The sequence below is a fragment of the Rhipicephalus sanguineus genome, chromosome 1 (assembly GCF_013339695.2).
Source record: "Rhipicephalus sanguineus isolate Rsan-2018 chromosome 1, BIME_Rsan_1.4, whole genome shotgun sequence".
NCBI classification, from domain to species: domain Eukaryota; kingdom Metazoa; phylum Arthropoda; class Arachnida; order Ixodida; family Ixodidae; genus Rhipicephalus; species Rhipicephalus sanguineus.
Genome location: NC_051176.1, coordinates 282013330 through 282036005, shown reverse-complemented (window position 1 = coordinate 282036005; position 22676 = coordinate 282013330). Strand labels below are relative to the sequence as shown.

The 22676-nt window shown below is 47.4% G+C and overlaps 1 protein-coding gene across 2 annotated transcripts; it reads right to left on the bottom strand.

Annotated features, from left to right (window-relative positions):
- Positions 1–44: 44 nt before the first annotated feature.
- LOC119379135 (leucine zipper putative tumor suppressor 2 homolog) lies at positions 45–16767 on the bottom strand. Of its 2 annotated transcripts, XM_037648322.2 has the most exons (4): positions 16405–16767; positions 15544–16131; positions 6671–6739; positions 45–2890 (listed from the first exon to the last, which is right to left on the bottom strand). In XM_037648322.2, exons 1-4 carry the CDS (start codon positions 16456–16458, stop codon positions 2480–2482), a joined length of 1122 nt encoding a protein of 373 aa, XP_037504250.2. In that variant the 5' UTR covers positions 16459–16767; the 3' UTR covers positions 45–2479. The 2 variants fall into 2 exon arrangements, with proteins under 2 accessions (XP_037504250.2, XP_037504252.2); XM_037648324.2 differs by lacking the exon at positions 6671–6739 and having other exon boundaries at positions 16405–16766.
- Positions 16768–22676: the final 5909 nt, after the last annotated feature.

Below are 22676 nucleotides of genomic sequence, written 5' to 3'. Positions count from 1 at the left end.
ACTTGACCTGATGGCTTTTCCAGCACAAAAAATGAACAAGGCTATTCACAGTGACAAAACATGATATGCAACTTTATTAAGCAGCAGGTACTTTCCATTGAATGTCATACACACAGTGTCATATTTATGAATGCTTTGCAGACATCTTTTTTTTTAAGTTTTTTTGTATGTGTATTATGGTAGAATAGTGATTGTGCTACTTGAAAGCAAAAAACACTGTTCCGACATTTAAGAAAGCCATTGCCATGGCACTACCTTTTGAATTCAGTCCTCCTTTGCATCCCTCATTTAATTGGCATGCGAACCGATCCGATGCCAAGGTGCTGAACTTTCTTTTTCTGTACAATACTTTACTATAATGTTGTCTTGACATAATTGGAGTTCTGCTACCAAAAAAAATTACCCACAGGGCTCTTGTTTTGTACAAACATAAGCCACCAATAATAATAATATTGCCCATCCACTCCTAGCAATATGAATTCAGAAGGTTGTGCACAGTCAAGGTTTTTTCCTGAATGATAACAGAAATCATTGACTCTGAAAGACTATACAGTAATGAGAAATACATTCTTGTTTACAGAGAATGTCCTGCCACAAGTTTGTTTCTCTCTATAAATGTTGGCAAGAAGCTCAGCAGCACACTACATAACATCTTGACATATGGAATACAACATGAAATTTGTGTGCAGTGCTACTGACTACATCACAGTGATGTGCTATCCTTGAATAGGGTAGCCACATCACAACTGCCAGGGCAGCGATGGTGAAAATGAGGGAAGGAGAACATTGCCCTTTCAGCATGCAAACCACTCAGGCTCTCTGATGTGGCCACATGGGCACTGTCGGCTACTTGCCTGCTTGCACTGATATCACACCTTGTAAGGTGCACACGCACGCACGCACACACACACGTCATCAAAATACACATTCTCAATGCTTGTTGGCACATGAACAGCTACCATTGATTATTTAAATGCAAGGCTAAATACATGCAGCTCTCCCATGCACCTTTCACATGGGCAATATTAAAGTGGCAGTGAGTTTGCAGCCAAAATATGTCTGGGCCCAAAAAGAAAAATACTGGGAAAACTGGGCAAAAATGCAGCTGACCAAGCAAGCACACAGGAACTAACACATCTCATACAAATGCCCACATAGTACAAACACACTGGAACAACACCCATAGAAGCTTTCTATGGTCAATCTACCATTCTTTAAACAAAGTAACAACGCATGTTCAGGAGGTGGATGCAACCTTTGGCAAGACATACATATCTGGCTGGCAACAAAGCCATATAACTATATACACAGCTTGCTATACCTGTAGCATTGCTGGGGAAAATATAAATGAAATTGCACATAAGAAAACAAAAAAAAAGGGGGGGCCTCTTTGCAGAGTGCTTTTCTTTCAAACACTATGCAATGTGCAAATGGGCACACCAAGACACGCCCATATACACAGAAGCCCAATTACTACGACCACCCTCATTTCATGACCAACCTCGCTGGACATAATGATATATTACTGTTTGGTAAGTGGGCTTTGTTAGAATATTCACTTGCTTTAGAACCACTTTCAAATGATAACAAGGTGGGTCATTGTTACTAGGCTCATTTTAGTGCAGGCTTGGCAAAGGGGAGGTTTGATTTGGAGAACACACTGCAGTGCAACCTACTTATAAATGCTGTAGCAGCAACGTTACACTGACAATTTAATGAGTCGCCACAAATCATCAATGCTCGCCATAGCTAAATCCACAAGCTGCTGTGTAAATGGATCAGGCTAGACTGTGAAAGCTCAATAATTTGGGGTAAGGTGCAGAGATATGCACAATATGCACAATTCATCTGCTCATCGCCACAGAGCCGGAAACGTGCATTCATGGAGATATTTTGTGATGCACACTTTACATTCGTGTGCTTTCTGCTTAGGGTAACTGAGATCTTTCTTGTTGCTGCCGCTCGCCCATATATGCTTTGAGAAAACTCAAGCTGACTATATTTGCAGCACTTTTGCATGTAGGTTCTAATGTTCTTCCACACTATGGTGCTGCAATGTATGAATGGTCTTTATCAAATTGCAGCACATTCAAGACTGGGTGCATGTATGAGATATATTCTGTCACTGCCTAGGAGTAAAACTTTTTCACTGAGAGAATATCCACTTCATTGTTTTGTAGATATGTGCGAGGAATGTCATAATTATGCGCATAAACAAATTGTGAACATAGAAATTTCAGCTTAGAAAGGCCATTATAATTCATAGACTTTCCATATTTTTAAAGATACAAGTGCTGCAAAATTAGTGCGAGGGCTAGTCACCTTCAATTGAACAAGTGAAATCTGCACAAAACAATGCCAATGGAAGTTTCCAATTCTGAAACGCTGAGCCAATCATGCCAACCCTGGAGACAAGCCCCTTCTCTAGGAGGAAGAGGCGCACCGGACTGAAGATATCACAGATGGGTGTGGTTAGTTTTCAGCAACTGGATTCTGAGTGGTACCAGCCATCAAACAGCTCAAGTGGCAGGCTGGTGCGTGACACGGCGCGTAACAGCTCCTGGTTGTGGCTGAAGAGCTGCCAGTAGTCGGCCTCCAGTTGACGTTGGTACTGAGCAGCCCGTATGCGCTCTTCCTGCCATCGCTGGCGCTCCTCCTCGAAATTCTGCAAGGCAACCTGCAGTTGACGCCGACAGCGATGCAGCTCGAGCCGAAGTCGGTGCCTTTCTTTGTCAGCATTTCCTGAGAGTTGCGAATCCTCCATGAGCGTAGTGAGTTCAGCCACCTCACTGTCCAGTTGTGGTGTTTCCAGCCATGACAGCTTGATCGCACCCCCAGGCCGGCAGCTGGCCTCCTCGAATCGACTGCCACTGAACACTGGGCTGTCATCCTGCATGTGGTTACAATAGCAGATTAGTACTATGGCACAATTAAGCGAAAGACTGCATTAAATGTTCTCCAATTACACCAACACCCATTTATGCCTGCCATCAAGAGCAGCAAGCTTCATTTCTATGTGTAAAAATATCCTTATTTCTTTGCCGTACTGTTGATACACTCCACCAAAATGCTGGCATGTACCCCTCTCATGGTAGAAATGATCGCACATCAGTAATCCAAATCAAACACATATAAGACATAATTCTTTTTAGAGCACAGCTCCTAAGCGCCCATTCCTGCATTGACCGTCGGTGGCGTAACCAATAGACATGAAAAAATAAAATGACAGAAAAATACCCAGCATGGAATGGGATTTGAACCCGGGTCCTATCCTTGGCAGTCGAGTATTCTACAACAAAGCCACGCTGGTGCTTGAAATTCGATTGCAAAAAGACCCTATACAGGCGTCATGTCAGACAAGGAATTGCATTATGCTATGTAATATAGCGTGGCAGAAGAGTGAAATAACAACCAGCCATCACGCAATGCTAATTGTGCAACAAGTGTGTGGTTTAATGCTTCCCACCCACTGCAAAGTGCTCACTCATAATTCTTCATCGTCATCAGCCACATGCAGCATCAACAAAGTGCACATAATACCTTACAGATATGTAGCGGGTACCTCGCTTACTTGCGGAAAGACGGATATTGGCGTAGTGGGTGCTGTCCTACTTCACAAAAAAATTGTGATTTATGGTGTAGTCGACACCTTCCAGAAAGCCAAAGCTTTAAACACAATTGGCCTTGACCCAACACGAAGCTGCGCTCAGAATTTGCATTAGGCAGTATCGTAATCGTCTGTGAATTTTTGCTTTATAACTATTTACAGCTTTCCTATTCCTCCTCGCATAGTGGGTTTTGCACAATGCATGCAGTAGCAACAGCATGTAGCCGAATGCATGAAGACCTGTTTTCATGTGTCTTCTAAACTGCCCAAAGGGAACAAAGCAAAAGCTAAAGAAAACCACCATCTCGCATTCACGCTTAGAGTGACAACACACAGGCGGTCAAACCACTGATACGAAATAAAACAAGTGGGAAGCATCACTACGGCAGCCTTCCAAATGTGAGCTGTGTGTGCTCACTTTTAGTATCGAAGCACTAAAATGGAAATTGTTGATGACAGATAGGACAAGCAGCATCATCACATTAATTCAATTTTTTTTTGTGTGTGTGTGTGTGTGTGTGTGTGTGTGTGTGTGTGTGTGTGTGTGTGTGTGTGTGTGTGTGTGTGTGTGTGTGTGTGTGTGTGCGCGCGCGCGCGCGCGCGCGCGCGCGTTACAATTAAAGGGGCCCTGCAACACTTTTACAGCATGGTCAGAAAACGCTGCCAATCGGTAGTCGAGGCTTCCGAGAACATGTGAGCCGAATGTTAGCGCAGCACGTGTGTGGCCTGGAAGTTGCAATTAATTCTCAAGGTCAGCTAGAAATCGTTTCCTGTTCCCTCTACAAATGATGCCCTAAACCCAAATGGCCACGCCATAAACTCAAGGTCCACGGCCATTAGCTGATTTGAGCATCGCGAGCTGCATAGTTACTGCGGTCGCTGCGTGATGCCGCCACGTGCCCGAGCGCGCACTCGTGATCACTCTGAAGGCATAAGCCGTGTGTTCGAAGACAAAAGGTCATGACGTGCTAAATGAGTTCTCAAGGTCATGACGTGCTAAATACGCCCACTCTGTAAGGTGTAAGGCATGCCATAGTGGGGGGATCACAGGATTGTGGTGGTAACCAGGTTGTGGTGTTACTTTATAATTTTTTCGCCCAGAAGGTTCGGAAAGCATGCGGAAAATTGGCTTAAACTAGAGAAAATGACTATTTTGTCAAAAATGCGCACCAGGAGAGACTGGAAACACCACGAACCTTGTCGCCTATGATTAGTGGAATCTTCGTGACGTCATCATGAGGGCCCTCCAAGCTGCTGACTGTGCTTTCCAACATGCCAATGTTGCACGTGTTCTCTCTTTTTTTTTTTTTTTTTGCTCCCCCCCCCCCTTCCCCTATAATCGCGTCGCTATTGTTATGGCAAACTGTAGCAATCGCGATAAATTCCCCCTGTACACCCATGCGAGACAGTCCTTCGTGTACGAGTAGCACGCGAGTAGGTTGATTTCATTCACACGGTGCAGAAGACGGCCTACGATCCCGATCGGCTAGCAAGATTGCGATGCGCAGAAAGCGACTGATTACACCGATCCGACATGCGGCGACGTAGGTTGCGCCGGCATTCAGCATACGACGATTCAGGACATATATGCACGCAATGGGGCGTTTGACCGATTGAGCAGCGCGAAGGCTTTACCCAGATCCAGCTCCCGGCATGTACACTCGGAAGACTTCGTATTCTCAGAAAGTACAAAGCAAACAACAATGCACGACGCCGCCCAAACACGTGAGAACACCGCGCCGTCACAGACGGCTACGCTGACAGCCACGGATAGTAGTCAGGCGGACGCGCTGTTAACGATCGTAAGGCCCTCAGTGGGAAGGGGTGAGAAAGAGTTCGAGGGGGGGGGGGGGCGAAACTTCGTCCACCCCTAATGGAGACCCTGCGCACGTCGCCTAGGGACCTACAATTCATTTCCATGCACCATCATTGAACTAGCGGTGCACAATGTCTGCTTCCAAGACTTGTGCGGTACCTGCACTTTAAAAGTTCCGTTTGCAGGAGAATCGTAAACTCGCGCAAAACTTGTCTTGCACGAAGTGGAATCGAAGAGCATGGTGCAGGCGAACGTTACTAGATCTAGTAACGTTGATGCAGGCGACTGCTGAATCGATAACAATAGTGCTACACTCCTTGAATTGGTGCAGAAAGTGCAGCCAAATATCAGCCTTCTGGAAGCACTGAAAGGGAAGCTATAGTGAAACAATGAACCAACTTGGACTGAAACTATTCTTGGAAAACTCCACTGTCGTAAATTTCACCATCATAGTTTTATTAGTAGAAGACAAAATGGTCAAAGTTTAATTTTTAAATTTCGCGCCGAAATCTTTTGAGGATTTCAAAGTGCTTTTTCGTATTTTGGCCACGTTGGCTCCGCGAAATTTCCTGAAATTTGGTACATTAAGTCTCTGGCCTCCTCGGAGGACAATGTACTTCATTTTTACACAATGAGAACTACGTGGGCTCTATAGTAAATGCCGTCAAAATCTATGACGTCACAGCGAGTCGGTGCGGGAACTTCAAGGTAGCGTAGCCACCTGCATTTTCTTTTTGCGCGTTTTCTCGCGGCGAGTTAGGCTTTAGGTGTTGCGAAAGGGTCGTGATTATGCGGGAAAAAAAACGCTTTTTTTTATCCTTAGTGTTCCTTGAAGCAATGCATCCGGCATACTCTTCGCCTGAAAGCAACAACATGGAGTAAAACTAACGCTAAGATGGGGACAAAGACTGAGTCAATTGCATACATGAAATATCAGACAGCGATAGCTGCATGAATCTTGTCCATCACACAGTGATAAGAGACAAGTCGATGTGTAACCCGGCGGCAGCACCGGCATCGTGCAAAGCATATTCTCTCCTACATTTCTTCGTCAGAATATTCTAGTGAAATTCACTCGAACAAATTTCAAGGGACCTCAGGAAAAAGTTCGCTTAAGTGAAAGATCACAGAACTGAAACAGCTGTATGTTGCAAGCTTCTAATCACAAGATTATAAAGCAAACATCAGATGTTCAAATGAAATTTCAGCCAATTTATTTGTCATGCTCCATGTGGATTCATGCTTACTGAGCGTCTTGTGGCGAATGCAGTAATCTTTTGCTGCACTTGTGCACATGGGACTGCAGTGGTCATGAACTGAGAGAGAGAGAGAAATAACATTTATTTGCACCCGCCGAGAATGACGGGGGAGAAAGCTTTGGCCTCTGCCCGCATTCATCCCCCTCACCCAACGTTACTACAATATAGTCTTACTAGAATCTAGTCGTTACTAGAATATATTCTAGTAACGTTGCCCTACCCCTCGGACGGAATCCCTTGGGACTCGGTGACGGTCAGTGCTACTGTGTCCAAGCTCTTATGCACCTCATCCGGCACAACACTCTGTTGGGCAACAAAGGACTTCAGTTTCTCAAGTACATCTTAGCTGAAATTCTTGGTGGTCATGATACACATACTTCAGCTTCCGTTTGGCACTCATGATAACCAGCAAACGGTTATGGCTCTGGCTATCTACGAAAATATCTCGCACCGATACAGCTCAAAGCTAATGGGGGCCCAGAGTTCATCACCTGGTAATGAAGCGCTGTTGTCAACGTAAAATCGTAGCCTCCGCGAATTGCTCCGGTGGTGCGCCGTTGCCGGAGCTGATTGTGGAGGCCGACCACGGTAAAACTATGCTACAAAAAGTGCGGTTGCACTTGCTGAAGTGATCAATATGACCTGGGAGGTATCAGATGGCGTCATATTCGCAGAACTGAAATGCTCTCTGCACTGAATTCCGTTGAACTGAATCGCGCTAACAGTACTAATACCTTCAATGGCGCTTCGGTGGCGGACTTAAAAAAGTTCGTACAACTGAACATTTCGTTTAATTGACGTTCGTTCAAGGGGTATTTTGCTGCATTCGTTCGCTAGCAGAAACGCGAAAGCGTTGAAAAGAAGTCAGTGGCGTAAATCATAGGGGGGTCCTGACCCCCCTTTTGTTCAGGCTGGGGGGGGGGGGGACACCCCTTGCATGTGTCCCGCCTTGAGATTAATCTTTCAAACGTTATGTTTCAATTTCTTGACAGTTAGGGATAGCGCACTCTCCGTAAAACCAGAGGTAAAACCAACTATGAAATCTGAAACCCTTCACTGTAGAGTACAAGAATCTGTTGCTGGGCCTATTGGTACATACTAGAAGAAACGATGTCACCCAGCTTCTTGGACGCGTACACAAGAGGAGACGACAGACACACGTTGGCAGTAGCAACAAGTTTCATGAAACAGCCACACATAATATTCCCAGGAAAGCCGAACGCGCATGAGTCGGACAAAAGACACGTGTAATTCAAAAAGGCGAAGAATGGCATCTAGTAACCACAACTTTCTAAACAAGCAATTTCTTTCTTTGATGGTGATAACATAGGAACACAATGCAGTTGTTGGGACCATGTTTTCGGATTTGATACGCTTCAATCACTTCTCTTTCGTATTGCGTGGTTCCCTTGCCAATAATTCGTGTACCTTTCAGATCAGGTGAATAGCCGCACACCCGGCAATGAGCAGGCAGATCTGCCCCTTCTCCTGACTTAACAGACGCTTCACGTTCTTTTAAGCGGACATTAATGCATCGCCGTCTGTCCTATATACACAACCACAAGACAACGGCATGCGATAAATAACCTTCGTGACGCAAGAAGTGAAACTAGTTTTATGGCCGGTACAGAAGGCACTACTAGGCCTCTCAATCTTGCCACAAAGACTTGACAGCTTTCACGGCGCCATCCTATGGAAGTTCATTCCGAAATGCTACGGGTCACTTCTGACGCGTCGCAAATGTTTATTATGCTGCGCTTTGAAACGCAAGGTAAACAAAGAATCCCTGATCATCTCCGTTATTTATGCCGACGATTTGTTGGAAGCCATTCACGATGAAGTGTAAATACAACCGCTTGACTATGATCGTGTTATTTTAAGAAAATCACCGGTTAACATAAAAATGCTTTACAAGAAAGATTTCAGAGGCAAATCGTATTTCCAACAGGTATACACGATGGGGGAATGGCGCTGAAGTTAAAGGAAGACTGTACCTTTACGCGATATAACAGCAAAGTGCTAGTAATCTTATTTCATGGTTTAAGCCGAAGGACATAGCTGGAAATATGCTAAAGCATACCTAGGAGTTATGCTTAGAAATCAATTTCACCATGCAACCGACGCTTATACTATAGGCTGCTCATGCTCGTTTCTTTCTTTAAACTTAATTTGAAAACACGATTTTAATTTTTATATAGTTAAAGATAAAGCTTATTTGTAAAAACAAAATGACCGCCATTGCAAGATGTGTGTCCCCCCTTGTGACTTCTGGATTTACGCCACTGCTTCCAACTGCCCGCATTGAGCGTCCTGTACCGTTTAAAACTGCCAGGCATTTAGCCGCTAATTATTAGTCGCCTTATTGTCACCACGCGTACAGCTATTTCCGACCGGCACACTTCGAAACGGCGTGCATGCTGTCACCGGGCGCCTCGAGACAACGCTGTCGCGCCATGGTCGCCACACACCAGCCGACACAGGGGCGATACAGAGGGAGACAAACAAGCGATAAATTGCGCTGTACGGCTCTCGAGCCAGCTCTCCTGCCTGTGTATAGTTCGTGTTATTTGCGCTTGCATTCGGTGCACGCCAGATGCTAAAGAAAGAAACAAGTCTAGACGGCAGCCAGACGCATACGGAAGTGTTCGATTTACGAAGCCACACCCCGTATTCTTGCAAGTAGAGAGATGTACTGCAGGGGACAGAAATGCGAGCACGTGGAAAGAAAACACGGTTGTGTTGCGCTGTAACTAATAAAACAGGTAAATGGTAACCTTTTAACGTTTCGCGCCGGATATGCTCAGCTGCGCGTTGTCGAGCCCAGAAAGTACCGGCGAAATGTGCAGAGTTCGGTAATGGGGTGAGCCGGCCAGGGGCACGACGTTAATCAAATGCTGTCCGCCGCGGTGGAGCAGTGGTTATGGTGCTCGACTGCTGACCCGAAGTTCGTGGGTTCGATCCCGGTCGCGGCGGTCGCATTTCAATGGAGGCGAAATGGTAGAGGCCCGTGTACTGTGCGATGTCAGTGCACATTAAAGAACACCAGATGGCCGAAATTTCCGGAGCCTTCCTCTACGATCATATTGTGGTTTTAGGACGTAAAACCCCAGATATTATTATCCATCAAATTCTGTTGCCGCGCATTATGTGGAAGACTGCAAGGCACATTACGGACCATCTTGTCATATATGTAAGAGTGCAAAAAACAGACACTGCACGAAATAAACGAGTAGACTTCGTGCCGTGCACCAACCACGCTATATGTCCCCAGAAGGTGCTTTGGGCCATCTAAATGGACGACAGGTTTGCGCCAGGGGCATGGGTTAACTATACACTTTTGAAACAGAGACGATCCTGCAGCAGGTTTTACATCTCAGTCGAAAAAAACACCCGTATAAATTAATCATTCATAGACGAAAGTCCATTGACACACTGCAAAATTAGCAAAGGTAACCGCAAAGGCACACGGGACACAGGAAGAGACAACACGAAGCGATATACTGACAACTGTTCGTTTAATGAAACGACACGCGAGCTTATGTAGATCAGAAACACATGTACACCGTAAAACAACAACAAAGACGATAGAGAACACAGGTCAACATTCAACAAGAGTGCGCAACAGGCGTTAGATAAACGTCTGATGACAACAAAGGAGCCGAGGACTTAGAATCTTCATTCTGTGTAACTGAGACTGACGGCGTAAGCATCGCATAGCCACTGCCTCTACAATTTCTCTCTGTATAGATATATTGTAAGGAAGACAGACAGAAGCACGACGTCAGAAAATAGAACAGCCGACACAGCGTACGGGCGTTATAACAGGGGCGTAGCCAGAAATATTTTTCGAGAGGGGGGGGGGTCGAACCCCCAACACCCCCCCCCCCCCGCCTTGGCTACGACCCTGCATTGTGTGTGTGTGTGTGTGTCTGTGTGTGTGTGAGAGAGAGAGAGAGAGAGAGATTACGTAGTCCAATTCCAGCATACAAAGGAAAACGTTTTACCGCGCATGTTAAGGGGATACCTAACAAAAAACGTTTCCTTTATCGTCAGTAAACTATCCTTTTTAGGGGTGTGCGAATATTCCGAGTTTCGAATTCGAAACGAATAATACTTAGTCGAATAATTAGATTCTATTTTCGAGTAGCTAGTATTCGAAGTTTCGAATAATTCGACAGAACGAATATCTAAAACGCGACAGAGGCCAATGGTGCAACTTGGTTAGAGTGGGGTGGCTAAAACCAACGCTAACGTCGTTGCAGTATAGGTCTTTCGTTAAAACTTTCACCGATATCCTGGTTCAGAAGCGAGCGCATGTTTATTCTAAAGGATATTATGTCGTTTCCACACGTAAAAAAAAAACACATGAGAAAACTGTCAAGCCCTTCACGACATGGCTTCCGAAACGAAGACACGGACTTCTTGCGTAGTTCGGTCGCGTATGCCGCAAGCACCGTAAAACGTCCCGACTCTGGCCCGCGAAACCCCCATGTGAAAATTTGTTCACGCTGTGCAAATTGCAAAGCAATTTTTGCGATGATCTGCGGTGCGGCAGTCAGCACTGCTGCACCGCAGGCCATGGAGCTGCACTTTACCAGGTATCGCAAAAATTGCTTTGCGATACTTTCCCATCCCTGCTACTGAGGTGCCCAGTGAGCGCATGTTTTCAACTGCAGGAAACACCGTAACATCACGGCGAGAGCCTGAAGCCAGGTAACGTGGAACAGCTTGTGTTTCTGCGTGACAATTCGTAGTCTTCCGGTACGTCGCAGTCACTCACCGCGTTATATGCTCGAGGACATGAGCAGATTTCATTTCTTTGTTCGTTCTTTCAATTTTCAATAAAATCTTTTGTATTCGATATTCGATTCGATATTCTGGCCACTAGTATTCGGCACTATTCGATTCGAATTCGATTGGAGATAAAATTTCGCTATTCGCACACCCCTAAACATTTTACAACACCAAAAGCACTACCCTTGCCGCTAGAAAACGCGCAAAAAGAAATTTACCTGGCGACGCCACCTTTTATCGCCCGCACTAACTCGCTGTGACGTCATAGATTTTGACGGCGTCTTCTTAGGCCTACGTATTTCTTAATCGATAAATTGACGTACAGCCGCCCAATACTTTAACCTGAACGCGCGAGCGTCGATTGCAGAGTCGATAAGCGCTGTACAATAGAAGCGCAGCGGCGAAATGAACGAGAATACGCGCATGCGCGCAGTGGACAGTCCGGTGCACCTTTCTTCTACCATAGTCGAATACAAATTTAGAAGTCCGCGGCATTTCCTCATTAAAGGCGGATACACACAAGCCTGCACCAATGGGCGCGGGCGCGCCCTCCGGAGACTGACGTCATGAGCCGGGCTACCGGCCTTCTGAGAACGGGACTGTTTCTTTAGTCGCGGAGGCGATCGGCTGCCGCGCTTTGGCCGTCTGGGGAGCCTCCCCGGACTTCCGACTATAGGCTGTTCCGGGAACCGGACACCACCTCCGCTTCTTTTGAGCACCGTTATCGTCATCTTTTTTTTTTTTTTTTCCTGAACGCTGCCATCAAGTTATAAAGAAAAGGTCAAGTGGTCGCGTTTTAGACGAATGGGACGCGATATACAACTGCTGAGTATACTACGTGCGCATCAACTTCTTTTTTTTTTCTTTCTTTTCTGTGGTTCACGCAGCACTTTCGTGAGGCAAGAAAGATATCTGCCACTACAAGCCAAAAACAGGTCAAAAACGCTAGGACAAAAAAAAAAAACAGGTGGGGTTCGGTCCTTTTCGCATAATAGCCTGGCAGACGAAAGCTGCATCGGACTCTTCACTGCGCGCATTCTCGCTCATTTAGCGGCTGTGCTCCGTCATACAGTTTCTTTTTTTGCATTAATTCGATTGTGAGCATGCATTTGTTAGTATCGCCACCACTCTAATGAGTGCTGTGTTTACATTTTTGTGCACTCTACTCGCAATAGACTCGAGACGTTTATTTATTTTTATTTTACAGTAAAACCTCGGTGATACGAATCTCGCGGGGTTACCAAAAATATTCGTATCATCCGAAATTCGTATCACCAGAAAACATGGAAAATAAGTATGCGACAAAAGCGTGTTGACATACGTTTTGATTTAGTGTTTCTCAGGGCCGCAGCCACGTCATGAACAGCTCTGAATTATTGCCAGTAGTTTTCAGACGTCAACGATCATACTTGTACTCATAAATATACGGTGCATGCGCGCGCGTGTAATTAATGAACCAGATGTGTTGTGACCCGTGACCGCTAGTAGCCCCTTCCTAATCTTACTACGCTGTTCTGCATGACACAAGACTACTGTGGCGAAAGTGGCTTAAGAAGCGCTTTGCACACGATAGATAGAGGCCAAGCTCCTTCGCCAAGACCGTCCGCTTTGTCTCTTGGGGTCTTCGTCCACCTTTCTTGGAACTTCATGACGGACCCGCAACCCAAGTTTCAATATTGTTTCAGAGAACGTCTGATTGAGGGGACATGGCTTGCATCGACGTGGCAGGCACGTGTCTGCCTCGAGCACAGTAGCACGCGTCAACACGTCGCGAAAAAAAAGCGCGACGCCAACGTCATCTGTAATCTAAACGCGAAGGCGCATTAACCCTCCAAGGTTCGCGCGCACTATCTCTGAGGCAACGACGCACCGTTGACGGTCGCGCATGCTCGCACCCACGCGTGACTGCCGCGTCTTCCGCGACAGCGCGGGCAGCACCTATTCATTCCTGTGCGCTAGCGTACATTCTTATCAAACGTCGCGGGGTGCAAATCGGTTCGCAACAACCGTACTCCAATACATTGCAGGATAATGGGCCTTGACCAGGACCACAGAAAAATTCGTATCGCCCCGAAATTCGTACGAGCCGTGATCGTATCACCGAGGTTTTACTGTATTTTGCATGAAGTTGATGGTAAGCACGCGTTTGTTGTACTGCCACCACTCTAATGACAGCTTTGTTTATATTTTTGTACACTCTACTCATAATTCTGTTCAATCTTGGAACCCGTGTAGGACAATATGTACTATTGCGTTCTGTTCTAATAATGCTTGCTGTTGTGTTTCTTCTGTTTTGCTTCCAGGGTGGCACGACCTAGTCAGGCAATTACTCAGCCTTTAGTCGTGTCCCCCAAGGCAATTTTGTAACAATTTTGCCTTGAATAAACCAAACCAAATAAAAAAATACGGCGCTTACCGACTCGGCGGTCGACGCTCGCGCGTTCAGGTTAAAAAATGGGCGGCTGTACATCGTCTTATGTGGAGACAATATACTTGACATACAAAGTTTCAGCAGGTTTAGTTGAGCTAACGTGGTCAAAATATGAAAAAGCACATTGAAATCGGTGGCGTCACGCCGACTTCCATGTGCTGTTATTTTGGCGCGCAATATAAAAAACAAAATTTAACCTTCGTTTTATTTTGTATTATTAAAGGGACACTAAAGGCAAATAAAAATTTATGTCAGAGTCAAAGGTCAATGTGTGAGAACGTCTAAAACGTCAATATTATCAATAGCAGTGCTCTAGTAATCGAGAAATTAAGGTAAATGTAGGACACTATATGCGGCACCAGTGGGACGTTTTGGAACGAGCCCGCTGATATTTTGGCGCGCAATATAAAAAACAAAATTTAACCTTCGTTTTATTTTGTATTATAAAGGGACACTAAAGGCAAATAAAAATTTATGTCAGAATCAAAGGTCAATGTGTGAGAACGTCTAAAACGTCAATATTATCAATAGCAGTGCTCTAGTAATCGAGAAATTAAGGTAAATGTAGGACACTATATGCGGCACCAGTGGGACGTTTTGGAACGAGCCCGCTGACGTCAAGAGTCCCGAGCACAAATTATCACTAGTATTCAAGCTACTTATGATAAAAAAAAGAACATTCCGAGCATTGCAAGACGTAATAAAATACTGCTTGTGCGTTTCTGTTTGATTCATGCAAAAATAACTTTACGTTACAGTGGAGAATGAATGAAATCACGTTTATTCCACACTGTAATGCGCCGAGGGCGCTGCGGTGGAAAGTTAGTGGAGAACGGCGCGGATTGTGCAAAAAGTTCCGTTTTCGCAGAGCTGCGCTCCGCTCGCGCGGTCGCGTCTCAGTGTTAGTTTCGTTATCGCGTACTGCTGCGTGTGCCTTGCACGCTCATGAAAGTCGCTCTAACGAAAAGTTGGACAAAACGCCGTGTCCATGTGATGTTGTGTAATGTGCCCTTCGGAGCAGAAACCACAGCGTCGGCTGCCGGGCAGTAAAGGCGGGCAGCGTTGGGCAAAACAAATGTACGTCAGGAGGCCTTTTCAGGCGCGCAATTTGAAGAGCGCTAACGCTGTGCGGCCCACTAAAACGTGATTTTCAATCAAAACAAGCATTTCCTTGGCACGAAACAAGCACTACGCGGTTTCTGGAAATCTATTTCAAGAAAATGCGTTGGCGGGCTAGTTGGTGAGAATCCATGGTGCTTTTTTAGCCCGAAAAACGACACCACATGTCTGTCTTCTTTCTTGTGGTGTCGTTTTTTGCGCTAAAAAAGCACATGTATTTCAACAATTAACGTCGACATAACATTTGCCTTTATAGTGTCCCTTTAAGCCTATGTTCGTGAAGTTAACGGCAGTAGATTTTTTTTTTACTTCATCCTGCTTCTCGTTACTGTATTCAATATACGGCTTGCAAGATTGGGAATGTGTTGACATTGGGTTCTCTGCGTTATGCGCTTTAGCTTTCATATCTAGAGCATATGCCTTGCGTGCTGCATTTGTTGCAATATCAAGGTGTTGCACCCAACCACGACAGCCACGGACAGCAGCGTGAAAGAAGGACCAAACCTGAAGCACTTACCCGCGGCGCGGTTATGCCGTGCCTCCGCAACAGGCGCTCGTAGTAGTTGCACGCGTCATCGAGTTCCTTGCACCAGTTCAGCTCCTTCTCCTCGAAGACCTCGAAGATGGCCCGCTCGTTGCGTGCCATAGTCTGGCGCAAGTACATGATTTCCGCGTCCTTCTCGCGCAGCTGGGCTTCCAGCTCGGCCACTCCCGAATCGCTGGGCGAGGGTGGTGCATCCTCTTCAGCCAGCAGGGCGGCCGAGCTGTGGCCCGAGTCGAGCACGTCCAGCAAGGCCGAGCCGCCGTCACTCGAGGAGGGTGACTCCGGAGGGTCCGCGATCTTGACGATGTGCGGCATCGACCGGAAGAAGGACGACTTGCAGCGGGCCGGGTGGAAGGCGGTGCACGTGCGCGTCATCACGGCCGCCGATTTCCCTTTCAACGAACGCATTGGTGGTGCCGAGTGGTGGCCCGTGGGCTGTTCAGGCGCCACCAGCATACGCTCGTTGTGTAGGTTGAACACCGAACCACTGCTCCAGCAGCCGTCGTCCAAGTCCAGCCCGCGGCCACAGTACACCGCCACAGGACGCACCACCGCCGGGTTCTGCGCGATTAACTACAGTTGTCTCAAAAAGACATGGTGCACGCTATAATTCACGATGTCTCATTGACAAACAGCGACTTGTCATGTTGGGGCTCATTATCATTACGCGCATACGATATCTACATGATGTCTAGATACGTGCGCGCGAATGCGGTGGCTCCTCAAAAGTTAATACTGCTGTTTTGCGTTTCCGTACCAGGAGCACTTGTTTACTGGGAAATCATTCACCCTGCGCAGTACTGCGTGCAACAGCCGGAATGGAAGTGTACTCACTGCGGTGACCAGCACTCCGCTGACGGGAGGTAGGCGAGGCGGCGATGCCGTCATGCCGTCAGTGTCCGAGAAGGGGGTGCCCTGGAAAAGAGCAACGGGTCATCACCATCGTCACCACAAACAACAGCGCGGCACGGAGCCACATGGCGAGCAGTAGCGGCTCGTTGCGGCGGCTCCATCGCGACAACAAAGCGGCAGACGGCATGTCGCTGCCAGACGCGCCCCATATTTTCCTGGCTGCTGCACTTTCGCCAAACTCGTTCTTCGAGTTCTCGGCAGACGTCGCTCCAAGGCCAAAGGGCAGCTGCTACCCGCCGGAAACTCCTGGCCGGCGCTTCACCCCCCACCCACCCCCTTCCCAACGCTGGCTCGTCATGTGCGGCGGCCACTTCCTAGTCTGGCCGACAACAGTAACCGCCTCGGGTTGTCCCTTCGGTGAAGGAGAAATCCCGACCAGTTCCGCGCTTGCTGACTGGGTCGGGCGCGGCACCTGCGCGTGCATCCCTGCGCGGCGGCTGAGAATCGCCTCGAACACGCGCGACGATCCAGTCCTGGCCGGTGGCAGAGTGAGGGGACCTTGTCGCACTTCACGCAATACGTCTGAACTTTCATCAGAGCGGGACAACCAAGTTTGGAGTAAAAGTGTATGGGGCCTAGGCCAAATCACGTGGCCGGTACGAGCGTGACCAGGCGGCTAGTCCGCCCCCGCCATCTTGTCGGACTGACGAACCCGATGGCAGCAGCAAACAGGCACGCCTGGCTTCCACGAGCCTAAAGCTGCGCGGCAACAATGGCGGCCCCTCGGTTGGAGGGCGTCGCCTTGCCAGCCACGCAATTCATCGGGCGCCTACGGAGGCCATGCAAATCACGGAAAGGCTCGCCGGATCACTGTACGCCCGACCTCCAGATTTCATCGCGCTCGTTGCGAAAACGCCCATTCGCTCTTGCAATGTCGGGGGCAGAACGCGCTAGCTATCTTCATCCGCCACTCGGATGCACGCATATGGTGTGAGCAGTCAAATGATCGAGAGCGGCTGCACGTCACCGTGCCGTCGCCTGGTTGACCTCGGGCATATTAACGGGCCATACTGACGCCATTCACTTGGCCCGACGTATAGCGGAGCGAACGAAAAAGACGGCGTCGGAGAACCTAGCGCATATCGAGAATGCACGAAATCAGATGAGCGAGAATAGAAGACCCCAAGACATTCGGGGGGGAAAGGAGTGAAGCCGTCGACGATGGTTGCCTCGTGCGACGGAACTGGAAGCGCAAGAAAATAGTTGCCTAAGTTACGTTCCAGTCAACCCACATTTCGACGCCAATTCGAGACGGAAATCCGCAACACACTGCCTGCTTTGGAACAAACGTAGGTGCCTACGTTTGTTCTAGTCTGTTATGCTTCTGCCCAGAAGCATAACAGACAAGAACGCTAGTTCATGCGAAACAGCAGAACGCTATGTTTTGCTCCGGGCAGACTTCAAGCGCAGCATCACCTCGAGGAATAATACCACAGTGGCTTACTTCCAAAACATATGAGGTGGACTCTACAGCAAGAGAGCCGCATACGTGACATATAGCATCACAGCGGTTTTTTGCGCCAGGGTAGCTTGTTATCGCGTAAGCTTACTATAACACGCGTATACGTAAGAATAGGGTAATTTATAGAATAAAAATTGCGAATTAAAGATGAAACTTAAGTGCACGATACAAAGTAGAAATTTAAAAAGTTCAGAAAACATTCATTACAAAATAATAATAATAAAGCGATGTCTTTGCCGTACACCTTTTTTCTCACAATGCGAACACACGCACGCTCGGTGTAGCGTGAGGGCGGCTACCGCATTGTGCTGCTGAGCATCAGGTCGTGGGTTCCGGGAATGTCTGTAGAATACTAAAACGCCCGTACGCGAAGATTCCAACGCCCTCTGCAGAACTATAGCTGCAACCGATCGTTCGGAGATAAAATACCCTGTCCTAAGCGTCGGACTCTTGTCGTCGAAGTCTCACCAAGACCTGGCATATGAAGCAAGAAGCTCGCAGTCGCGAGCACCGGCAAAGAGGAACGAGGCAAGTTGACTGCGCTCCCTCTGTTCCACCACAGGAAACCTCCATCAGCGAGGTTGTCTCCGCGGTTTCCTTGCCTCGTGCGACCCGCATCACAAGGTCGTGTGGTCGATTATTTCCAGCTGCTGCGACTGCACCACGAAGAGAGAGAGAGAGAAAGGTTTGAGCTTAGGAAAGGCGGTTATTTCTACAACCCGAATATAAGGGAGCACGGCGCAGCGTCGTTACAGTGGGGGCGAAGGGAAGAAGTGAGCGAAAGGGAGAGGCTACCTGCTCGATATATGAGTACTCATAACACCTAGCGCCAGGCCGAGGTAACACTCTCACCATTAGGTGGCACTCGGAATCGAACCCACACCCAGTGCCTCCCGCATTGGAGGCGAATGTTAGGGTATAGATTTGAAGACGGAAGGGTAGCAAGCAAATGGGATACCATCCGGCGCCGCAACACGCGTCCCATGTTATTCACCTTGTTCCGACTCAGAAAGCTTGGTTCATTTTCTTCTCCCTTTCTCTAGCCCACATCTGGACAAGCCCAGCTTACGAATTACAATTTCACATAAATATTAAAAAATTATAAATAAAGCGATAGCGTTGCTCGTGTCATAGCGATGCGCGAAAATGAAGACAAATGCAGATACAGCGCCGCACCCATTTAGTTCCTCTTTCACTCATTGACTCGCAAGTAACGTCGAAAGGAACGACAACGATTCCAACAATGGATCTTCTACACGTATTAGCGGTAGATGAGCGATGACATACTTACAATATAATAATAATATCTGAGGTTTAACGTCCCAAAACCACGATATGATTATGAGAGACGCCGTAGTGGAGGGCTCCGGAAATTTCGACCACCTGGGGTTCTTTAACGTGCACCTAAATCTAAGCACACGGGCCTCAAACATTTTCGCCTCCACCGAAATGCAGCCGCCGCGGCCGGGATTCGATCCCGCGACCTTTGGGTCAGCAGTCGAGCGCCATAACCACTAGACCACCGTGGCGGGGCGATGACATACTTACAGTCGCGCTACAACGAGAATTAGTGAAACGTGGCGATCACTGCTGCAACTGAAAAATGCGCGTCCCATATTGTTCTCAACTCTTCTCGTTCCAGTACCCCTAAAGTCCCTAGATTTTTCCCTGTTCTTTTTCTAGGGACTTTAAGTACCCCTAAACGGTCTACGCGAACAACGGCATTTCACCCTCTGTGGCGTTCGTCTCCAGCTCTCGGTCGTTCGCTCGGCCTCAAAAGCGACGCTGCCGCTCGGCAGACCAGCGACGGGTTTCTGCGGCGGCGCCGGGGCATTCTGCATGTGCCGGAAATGTAAAGTTGCACGCGACTGCACCTTTAGCCACGTTTCAAAGCTGCTGCATCCGTCCTATACCTATATATGCAGGATACGTGTGTCACGAACGCGCTGGTCATTCTTGGTGGTGCCGCAGCAGCTCGCGCGCTTGGATCTGCATTGGGCGGAGAAAGAACGAATAGAGGAGAAGGAAGATGGTGTGTTCCGGCCCGTCTGAGGGGCGAGCCGCCCGAGCGCACGTTCGCTATCCTGAATTACCTCGCTGCGCTTCAGACTTCGTCAAAAAGAATGTTTTCGTTTATAGTTGGAAAATCAAATAGACGACCTCCGCGGTGTTTTTGAGTATTTAGCCACTCTTATATAAAGAAACCGCTTTTGGACGGGAAAGAAAAGAAGTCAACGAAGAAGAGCGCTGTTATAAGTGTACGCCAGCAATGTGCTAACTTGGCGCGGCGGTTGCTATGTATACACTTGCGTGTTCCTTCACATAAGTTGTATAATACCAACCTGCCCAAGTTAGCACACTGTTGACTCTTTCTGTTTTGCCAAAGCGTGCACTCTTAGAAAAAAAGCTCGGCATATTCACTAACTAAATACTAACAGTTTACTTGTCACAGAATTCACTAGCCTCTTAGTAAGTGAAGGTAGTAAAATGCAGGTTAGTGAAACTTGCTACCTAGTTAGTGAGTGAATAGTACTAGCTCAAATGGCTAGTCCATTACTAAGTTGTTAGTAACCGCGCTAGCAACTTACTAACCGTATTATCTCTACTACATTTAGCCAATTAGAGGTTTATGCCTATTTTGTTTATATGTGCGTATGCATTGCCATATCAAGATGATTCTATTACAAAAGTACCTAAAGGATTAAAACAAAACGAAGTGGCAGTGTCCTCGTACATTAACTAATGGCCGCTAATTACTTCATGTAATTACCATGGTAAGTACACATCACAGCAACATACATAGAGACATGAATTGATCCCGAATGAGAACACACACGCAAGCGCACACACAGAATAGCAAGACTTTTACGTAGCCGGTATGTACTCTAGCAGCGGCTTGAAGACTATTTATGGTCCTACTTTGGGATAGCGCACCGTGTACTGGTTAGCAACCATAGAATTTAGAAGAATAATTAATGTTTTCTACACATTAACGTGTGCCCTTATATTTGCTTATATGCGTGCCATCACGTAGCACGAAACTTTAATTGCAAGGTAATCAATAAAATTAAAGATTGTTTAAATTTTGCTAAAGACCGTCACAATTACGGCAAAGTATACTGCGAATCTACGAAAGATCTGGCAACGTGGGTGGCTAGTAGTTACTTAGTTAAAAACACCAAGTAAACTTTCTGGTTAGTGAAGGCAGCACTTTACGACCTTTACTAACTGCTGGCTAGTAAACAGATTTCGCAAAGGTAGTAAAATACGCTCGAAACTAGTAAATGCAAGCATTTACTAACCATTTACTAACTTTTTTTCTAAGAGTGTGCGCCAAGCGCCCCACCCCTGTAAAGCGTTGCCCTTCCTTCTGTGGCTTAGCAAGCGTTGGATACGCCTACAAAGAACCGTACAGAAGCGCATGTACTTGTAAGAGCGCTTCCTCATTGGGCGGTGTTCGGGGGGGGGGGGGGGGGGGGCACTCGCTACACCGAACGGCACGATGCGATGGCCAAACACGGGCGGCACTTGGGTACAAAACAAATTTTGTGAATGCGTGCGGCGAGACAGCACGCTGACCATGTCGGCGTTGCTGGAAACTGTGTGAAGGCGCTGTTTTTTCCCAGAGAAATCCGAGTTGACGGGAAAAATCACTCGAAGTTCATATTATGGCGTCAACCGCCTTATGCAGACTTCATAAAGTCGTTCAATTAACTGATCTGCAAGTATCTCGTCGCACTGTGTCGTTCATTGACGCGATGCTCACTTTTTTCACCTTTCCTTCTTTATTTTCCTTTCTTTCTTACCGCGAAGCGAAAAAGGAAGGCTGGTTGTCTCGTCGTCGCATGCTTTGGGCCCATCTCCGCAGCTGGTCGCTGAGATGCCATTTTAGTGAACGCGCAGTGCTTTCGAGAAACGAAACCGGTGGAGTGCAGGAAGGGACGACAGTCAGCTCCGCGGGGAGTGGTTTCGCTCGCGAGGGGAGAGCTGCAACGACCTGGCTCGCCACTCGACGAGTGGAAGCACCGCCGAGCACATCCACCGGAACCAGCCGGTTCCCAAGAGAATTGTACACACGCCGTCTGCCGCGCTCATTTCGAGCGCGCGCCCCAAGCCCTCGTAGCTTTATCAAGTTCCTTTGTTTCGCTCAGAATTCAGTAAACACAGTTTCGTTTTCTTATTCGTTACTGTGAGGCGCAATGCTTGTAAAGTCACTTCCGCTTATATAAAAACTCAAAATAGAAAAACAAAATCTGTGTTCAGATTTCTCGACACATTTCACTGAAATATTTAACGTCGGGACCAGGAGGTTTACTTAAAGAAGAAACTTGCCCACTCTCAAGGTCAATTATGCGCGAAGAATGCCATAGGCAGTTGTAATGGATCTACTGCGATCGAAAGCGAAGAGCACGGATCTCTTCCGGATATGATAACGTTGACGCTGAGTCAACGCAACGCACTTCCGCTGCCTTTTCCACCAACAGTAATCTTGGACGAAATGCTTTTGGTGGTTTTGGTCACAAATGTCACTTACGGCGGTATCTCGCCGCTGGCGCTTTGGAAGAATTGACCAAGTTCACGCGAAATGCTCGCTACCAGATGGACCACTTCGCGTGGCGTGACGTCATGCATCTCGGCGTGGCCATTCAGCTTACGAATCACTCCTCGGTATCTGACTTTCCGATGCCAATTTCACTTTGTCCGGATAACCCCAAACACGGTTATCGTTTGC